The sequence below is a fragment of the Antedon bifida genome, chromosome 3, assembly GCF_963402885.1.
Source record: "Antedon bifida chromosome 3, ecAntBifi1.1, whole genome shotgun sequence".
NCBI classification, from domain to species: domain Eukaryota; kingdom Metazoa; phylum Echinodermata; class Crinoidea; order Comatulida; family Antedonidae; genus Antedon; species Antedon bifida.
Genome location: NC_136228.1, coordinates 22,451,173 through 22,460,531, shown reverse-complemented (window position 1 = coordinate 22,460,531; position 9,359 = coordinate 22,451,173). Strand labels below are relative to the sequence as shown.

Genomic DNA, 9,359 nt, shown 5'->3' with positions numbered 1-9,359 from the left:
CCTCATAATAACTTTAATTTGACTATAATCTTTTGTCCCGGTCGTCGTTTCTGGTTTCCATCTCAAATGTTCAGTTAATTCTTAGCATTCATGATATTGTGATATTGTGCGGTCCATATTTCTAGCTTATAAATCATTATGTAATATAAATATAAATAATAGCATGAGAAGGTAGAGTTAGGTACTTTTCGTGTCTGTATTGTGCTTGTTTGTTTTAAAATATAATTGTATACTTATTATTTAGCTTTTTAGATATTGTTAAGTATACTTTCATTCACATATTTTAACATGATCGAAAAATTGTTGTTACAGCCTCAAAAGACAATAACAGCGTACCATTCTATCTTATTTATTTAACACAATGATTAACTTAAACACAAATGGCTAAACATTATTGCAAGCTTGAATGTGATTTTCAGCAAAGCGATGTCTCGGGGGTTAAAGTTAGAAACCTGAAATACCCTACACAGGATTCACTAAACCACCATAAGCGGAGCCTCAATCTGCGATTCTTCGTACCTTTATATTTTCTGTGTGTCTATACTACAAAATACATTGAGACTATTGGCTTTAACAGTCAATCTTGATTGAATTACTGTTTGACAACTACCATTGCATTTTCAAATGAAAAAAGCAGCAAAATACATACACAACTAATTTAGTAATATTGTAATAATAATAATAATAATTGTTTTTTTAAAGCCTGGTAATGGCATTTGCAACATATCAGGTTAGGAATTGGAACAACAATATTTTAACTTTCTCGAATTTGCTCCTACAATATTATGCGAATATCCACCTGTTAACAGCCCAATGTTGCGGACTAGCTTATCTCTTTAAAAAGAATACATACGATTTAACAAACAAGAAACTTTAGGGAAAATGGCATTCAATATTCGGCACAAGAAATGGAGCCACAAAAGCAAAACGATACATTAATCAACTTTTGAAAAAAACCGACATAAAATAATCGAAACAACATGATGCAAACGTTACAAACTAAACAAATCTTGACAACTGCGTTACTAAAGACTTTTAACAATTCGTAACACGTTACACATTATATAGTGCCCGCAGAGGTCTCTCTTGTAAATGTCCTTCTATGCCTATCCTTCGAGTCTAAGCAAGCAGTTTCCAATGTAAATCCTAGTTGAATTATTTCCTTTAATAGTATAAGATGATCAGATTCGAATAGATAGGGAACTGTCACTTCCAACTCGCCATGTTTCTGAAGTTCGGAAGTTTCCATTAGTGATGGTAGTTTACAGAAAATGTTTGGCAGACTGCTAGATACACGCAATTGGGATGTTGACTTGTGTACCTCTATAAAGTCTAAACATTTAACTGTCTTTACTTTTTTTTTACGAATGTGTTCTTTCTCATTTCCAATAAATGTAATCAGTCCTGGAAGTTTGAAGATATCCGCTTCATTGATTAAAATATCCCATTCTTTAAATCCTTCAGGAAGAATAAGTTTTGATATCCTTAGGAAATTCAAAACGTGTCTAAAGGTAGGCCCATCTCCGTCAATAAAGTAGCGGTTACACTGATCAACTTTAGTAGGAAGACGACCACTGAACATTGCACTCAGCATAGAATCTGAATAACGAGTTAAGGTTGATCGACTTGTGGTGTAATAACACCCGCCAACATTTAGCTCTACAATGTCGTCTTTGTGTGAAGCCATATTTGTCAAATTCGCTCCAATATAATTTAATCTAAAAAACGGGAGAATATTCAGGTTAGATTTGAACCACTCTCCAGCCATTTGCTAGACATGTATTATTTAATGTAAAAACAACAAAGATATTTGGCTTATAATTAACAACTCTCTGAAAACAAAGATCTATTCTTTTAGAAAGAGAGCCTTTACTTTATTTATTCCAATAGCATTCGCCACAGCGTTGGCAGTATGGTTATTTGTTAGATATTATATATATATATAGTCGGATCGGTAATGATTGATAATTGTTACATTTGAATGAGATGATGATGATAAATTTGTTTCGGATAAATGTGGCTAATCTCGTATTCATAGAAATTGTTTCAATGTGCTTTCATATAACATTTCGAAGAAACGAAAATACCAAGGTAAACTAAATAATGAGTGGACGAATGGAGTACGATGGTGTATCGAAATATTGCGTGTGTGTAGGCGATGGCGTCTCCGGAGCCGTGTGCAAACAATCGATTCCTAAAACAACAGTAAACTGCACGACGTGTGCAGCGCATAACGGCCGATGTGTATACTCTGACGCCGCAGACGGTGACTATTGCGTGTGTCCCAACGATCGTTTTGGATTTTCGTGTGAGTATCGGTACGTCGGTGGTGTATCGGCAGCGATGTTAGCGTACGTTCAGGCTTGTCTCTAAAAAAAAAAAAAAAAAAAACACCGCACACACGCACTACACTATGGGCATTAAACTGGCCTTGTTCGAATGCGCTTATCGATGGTTGCCCATTCAACCGTATTTCTACATATCTATCATACTTTTCATAACGTTCAGCCTCATCAGTTATGTCATCGTAGCGTCCAGAGCCATCGTCGGCAACGTATGTAAAGTATTGTCCGCTGTAACGAAACAAGTGGAGCGAATCATCATCAGTCAAGCCAAGAAGAAAAGTTTACGCGTGTACATGCATCAATTCCAGGCTCTGTGGCACACCATCGACGGATGCGAAGCTTTTCAAACTTGGTATCAAGTCGTACGTTACGGATTTCACAGAACGATGGGATCCGTTTTCTGTGACAAAATGCGATGGTTTTACTCGATAACGTTCACTCGTTATCTTGTCTATTATCCAATGAATCTACTCGTATGGCAACCGACGCACGGTGACTGCTCCGTCAGTTATCAGGACGATATCTGCTTTGCCTTTCATCTAAATCTAATCTTGGACGTGATTCGACGATATCTTATCATATCCGTCGTTGTTTTGTACAATACTTGGCCTCTCGTCTCTCATTATATGGCCACATTAAAACGCATCTTTAGAACTTTGCATCGAGAAATGTGCTATCAGTTACACAGACTTGATCCCGGCGGTCATTCTCTGACGCGCGGACGCTTTGCAAAACGAATCAAACATTTTTTTCACTTTGATTGATGAAATGAATGATCTTCGGCCAGAGCACTTTCAGCCACTTTGCGGTTATGCACGTGCATTCTGGCTCCAGCGCATATTGCGTAGACAGACGCGATCGCTACTAAAAACGCTGTACAACAGGTAATCAATTCTAGTGTACAATCACAGTCGTCTTCGTGTACAGTACTGGAGCAGCCTAACGACATCCATCTGTCCCAGTCCAATAGTTTGGTGGCGTTTCTAATGAGTTCCAGTCGAACACACTCTACACGCTCGACGAGCGTAGATCTAGACACTGTCATCGAGCCATACAGTCGATTCAACACGACAGAGCCACCGACGATCGAGTTTAAACTCACGTTGTGTACCCGCAACGTTTCTTCAGACAACAGCGGTGATACGTGAACGAGTATGGGCGGTGGCGCTGAATCGATATTCATTACATCATCATCATCATCACCACCACCACCACCGTGTACACCGAGACGCTCCAATGTAACGTTGTACACGCGTCCGACTCCTGTGAGACGCAGCGCAGACGACGAACGCGACCAGTTGTTGCATTTAAACGAGAAGTCTTGTACGTGAACGTGATCACCGATCAGAAACGACGTGCAATCATTCGCTGTCACTATGATGCCTTTACCGCACAACGGTCGCACAGTCACGTTCGATACAAACACTTCATCATAACTAATACTCTCGAGACTAGAAGAAATGCACGATGAAACGTTTAATGCGTCGTCTGGAATAACAACGTACATATCGTGTGCATCGTTTCTATAATTCATGTCTTTCAGGTAACCAACCTGCGACGTGCATAATGACTTGTTTGCAATAAACAGAAATAGAATCAGAATTATTTGTTTTTTATTCATTTGAACAATTCACACGATGCCGTTGATTCTACAATGGAAATTGCTAGAGATAACTCAATACATTTTTTAGGTATGACTATCTCAAAAAACGATATATCTCTTGAAACCAAAGTAAATAAGAAATCCACTAATAAAGGCTTATTATTACATTATGATAGCCATGTGGATATCAAACATAAACGTAATCTAATTCACACAATGCTGCTTAATAGGGCCTACAAATTGTCATCTACGCATGACATTTTCCTATCAGAGGTTGATAATGTAATAAAGATTTTTCAAAAGTTGAATTATCCTTTAGATCTTATTAGTAATATTGTTAAGGCTTTCAACCAATCCATTAATACTTGTGTGACTCCTAGTAATACTAATGAAGATATGCTAACTTATGAATCTCCCCAGCCTATTAGGATTGTACTACCGTACAAGGATCAAACTTGTTGTAACACGGTTACTAAACAACTTAGTGCGAAGATTGAAAATGATATTTTACCAGTATTTACTAGTCGTAAGATAGGTGACACCTTAAAACCTAAAGAAATGAAACCCAGAATCATTAATTCACAATGCGTTGTGTACAAATTTCAATGTGGTTTGTGTGATACAAACTATGTCGTTTACACTTGCCTTTACAAACGCATTAATGAACATAACAAAAGTATTATAGGCGATCACCTAAAACAACATGGCATAACTGGTGATATCTCAGAATACTTTAGAGTCTTATCTAAATGTAACAATAAGTTTGATTGCCTAATTAAGGAGATGTTGTGGATCAAAGAGATAAAACCTACACTCAATAAACAATCGGATTCCATCAATTGTTTATCTAACTCAGTAGGAGGAGCTAATTACTTAATTAGCCCTCAATTAGCATTTCCTGTCACCAACTTTGGTGCTTAGTGCACATAATTATTATTGTTTTGTATTCACTTGATCTTGAAAATGGTTCTATGATGGTACCGAAACGTCGATCTCTCTTTTTTGTCATTAAATTTTATATTGAAATTATATAGTAAACGTCTTTTAATTTTTATTCATTTCGTTTCTATAACAAATTTAAAGTCGTCAACTGCAGCCAGTTCGTCTACGCTAAAATTACAATTTATCAACACTAACGTCACATGCTCCTTGTCAAACACACTTGACAATCTTATCGGAGACACGTCCATACATTCGATACACACCGTCATCGGATTAGCGCTCGGCAGCATGTCATTATCAAACGTCAGTCTGTTGCACCTTACAAGTCGAACGTCTTTCAAACCCCCTTCTCCTCCTCCTCCTCCTACTTTTGTCATCAACGTAGATAAAAAACTGTCGACGATCGGCACATCTATCAAAGTTAAACGTTGCAGAGATTGTATGCAGAGTACACGTTCAGCAAACGTTCTTCCCAACGTCGCATGCTGTCGTTCGCGCATTGCCGCGATCAAAATCTCGTCTGGATCGTGCTCGACTGCTTCACTCACAAAACGTACAATGGACCGCAAATCCATTTTATGAGCCTCTACGTTGTTGTGCATACGTTGCAAAATCTGAGCAATACATTCGTGTCTTTGACTCGCGCAAGTGCATTCGTTACAATATTTCCTGTCAATACGTACTACAGTCACGACGCATTTCTGAAACGAAGACACCTTGCAATTTGCGCACCTATACACTATTTTACATGTATCGCATGCTTTTACGCCGCAGTGTACACAATTCTGAAGCAAGAATCGAGTGCACTTTCGACAACGATCTGTTTTCTCATCACCGTATATCAAGTCGTTCCAAACTTTTGAAATATTCGACGTACACAGTCGGCGTGTCGGATCATCTTTTAGACAATCGCGTATACTCAGGCATACCTCTAACGGTACCTTGATCATTGTCATGTCGCGGACGCGTTGAAAACACGTTTATAACATCAACACAACGATATCATCATCATAACTTTTACGCACAAATTAAAAAAAAAAAACAAAACAAATTAACGTTTCGATTCTTTATTATCATCATCTCAGAAACAAAAAATTATTGCTAGTACTACTGCACACATCATGTATAAACGAAATAAATTCATAAGATTTTTTTTTTTTTTCAAATCTCAACATCCCATAGAATGTTCAACAGTGCTTCACTGCAGTCTTTGAAATAATAACTCAAATGATCATGTTCTGCACTGGCCATTTTCATATCTAAGCACACGTCATAACAATCTCGGATGTCTTCGTAACTGTTTGCTGCCAACAATTTGTGTTTAAGCATACAAATGTCCGTTCTGATAGGGCTGTAGGCGCCGTCGTAAGCTTCTCTCTCTACTGATACTGACTGAGCATTGTAACTGACGAGGGCATTCTGAATAAAGTTCATCAAGTCTCCCACGTACATTGACTGTCGAAGACTTATCACTTCTCCGAACGTTGATGCCTTGTTGTACTCTGGATACTGATACACGCCTAAACATATGTTAAGCAACGTGTCCAATTCGTAGCCTACCAAACCAAGCATTTTTGTATCGTTCGGGAACATCGCTCGTGCTTCCTGCAACAGTCGCACACATCTCGACAACTTTGACAACGTGTTGCAATTGTTCAGCTTAGCGTGAAGATTGTTCACGTACACGTACAAATCTGACATTATCGGTAACGATTGAGTATACGGGTAGTTGTAGTCGATATTGCAGTACTTGAACGCAGTTGATAGCCAATTTCGTATATCTTCTTTACTCATTTTCTTTCGTTCATCAATTTTTCTATGAAACATATCTTCGAAATTATCTATATAATATTGGACGGAATAACTATCGATTATAACGTTCCTGTTCTTCATGATCGGGTCATAGTCGTCGAGTATACGCATGCTATCTTCACATCGCATTTCTAGTCTACGCGACATCGGATTTATGTTCCACTGAAGCATTATACGCTCTTTTGCATCGCCGTACGTAAGTGCATGGTCTTCGATGTACCACGTTGAATCGTTGTTAAATCTGTAAGCAAATCTATGGTCATCATTCGACATCATCGTGAATGAAAATGAAAATATGGAATCGTAATCAGTTCCTTTTAACCATTAACAAGACACAAACACACACAGAGAGACACGCACAGCGCAATGATGACAAAGGCTCTCAACTTCAACACCGATTGGTTTATTGTAGGCAACGAGAATGCGACGGGTGGTGTTGGTGAAACACTACGAGATGAATTCAATAATACCGATTGGACGAGTTGGAAGGTGATGAAGAGGGACGATGAAGCAGCAGCAGCACCACGTCTACCCGTTCTACAACATTCAAAATCAAATAAACGAATACAGCTTAACAAAATGACGGTACAAGGCAGACGATTACTCCAACCGCACGTACATCCCAATCAATGGATATTAATAGATATTGACACTTTGATATGTTACCACGATGAAGACAGAACGACGTTTCTCACTACACATCGTTTACCAGCAAGCGCGTACACGCAGCTGTCGTGTAACAATCCTGATCGGATACGCTTCGGTCATGCATCGATCGCGGCCCGGAAATGCTGGAAACAAAACACAAAGATTCCGTACGCGGCTATCCCGATTCGATACATGGATCGCGACACCACGTTCGATATACGCGATGCGAGTACACTCTTCTACAAGGTTCTCTTGACCACCGACAGTCCACAATACAAATCTCCAGAATCGTATTACAGAGCGTTGGTGCAACGCGATAAACAGCCACCGTGGACTGTCGAAGTCAGGCAATACATACTGAACATACCGCTTCCCCCTCCCGCACCAGATATCGAATACTTCGAAGCCATCATGCGCTCAGTTGATTTCAGAACGAGCGTTAGAAACAAACGATTACCGTTACAATCCGGTGAATCGGCCTCTTTTTTGCGCGCCGAACCCGTTGTAATAGATAAACACGGTGACAAGTTTGCTCTTCGACCGGCCGACGTCATGACGCCCACCGCATATCGTGAATTCTACTCACAAGTTGGATGGACTAACGCGCACGACTTTGAAAAATGTATACAGTCCGTCTACAGATTCATGCATTGTCCCGTTGTCAGAAGAAATCTGTCCAACGGAGAAGTTGAATTCACGATTCTCATTCCTCTGCCGCCGCCTTCTCCTCGTCCTCCCTCTGTGTCATGATGAGTACATGAACGTATTTCGCGCACGAAACGACACAGCACAGAGACGATGAAAGAGTACACTGTTTGTTCGTTGATCACAACATGTTTCGCTACGTCTATTGTAATCGACGTACTGTTACAGACAAACGTTCATCCGATAATCGATTGGCACGCCATCTTTCTACCCGTTTGCCTCTACGCCATATTCGTACACGCTGCATCGACAACAAAACTCATATCGGCGTTTCGATTGAGCATGTGCGCGGCTGCAAACATATCGTTTCTGTCCAATATGAAATTCCTGATCGGACCGTGCGGTGTATCCTATCGAGATCCGATGCAAGAGTGCGGTGCTCACGGAACTGATGCACGTTGTCAACGCGCCTTGACGGACGCTCTTCGATGGCAAGCCGATCAACGACGTTGTCCCATGGTAGAGTTGGGAACAGCTGCCGGTTCCATTTACTACACTGTACAAATGTTGCTTGTCTATCTGCCCACCGGTATTCTGCCGGTAATACGAATACGAATAGAACTTTATTGCAATCAAACGAAAGATTGAAGTTTAACAAAAGCGTTTCACTCAGAAAAATAAAATGCAATATACAAATATAAAAGACATTCAGAAATGTAGAACATACAATCAAAAAATTAAAACAAAATTACAATTAAAAATCACTTATTATAAAAACAATAAATATAAAATTCAAATTGTTAAAGACATAGGCCTGCAGGATAAAAATTTAAAAGTATTAAAAATGTTTACAAATTTAAAAAATGTTAAAAACTTCAAAAATTTTCAATAATATTTACACAAAAAGGTACGGAAGGTCGCGGAAACATAACACAAAATGTTTACCATTTTTGGAATAATCCGTGATTAATAATAAACGTTTTTGAACGGTTAGTTTTAACTCTAGGGATACAGAACTCACGGAGTCTTCTAAGATTATAAGCAGCAGAAGGAGCCTCCGGTAACAAATGATTCAATCTGTGACTGGGGTCTTTGATTTTAACAAAAAAATCCTTGCACAGTCGAACACGGCGGTCTTCTAAGGTAGAAAAACCAAGGAAGCTGCGGGCATCGGAATAAGTAGCATGCGGAAAAATACATTTAAAGGCCCTTCTCTGAATTTGTTCAAGTTGTTGATTCTGTTGCTTCGTAATATTTGATCCCCAAACTGGGGCCGCATATTCTAATATTGGTCTAATGATACTAGTATAAAATTGGACAAGTGCGGGGGCATCCAGGCCTGCCCTCCGCACCTGTTTGAGAAA

At 39.2% G+C, this 9,359-nt stretch overlaps 1 protein-coding gene across 1 annotated transcript; it reads right to left on the bottom strand.

Annotated features, from left to right (window-relative positions):
• Window positions 1-1,060: 1,060 nt before the first annotated feature.
• On the bottom strand, window positions 1,061-1,687 carry LOC144838285 (BTB/POZ domain-containing protein KCTD4-like). Its single transcript, XM_078693626.1, has one exon. It carries the CDS (start codon window positions 1,685-1,687, stop codon window positions 1,061-1,063), a length of 627 nt encoding a protein of 208 aa, XP_078549752.1.
• Between the last annotated feature and the right edge of the window lie 7,672 nt (window positions 1,688-9,359).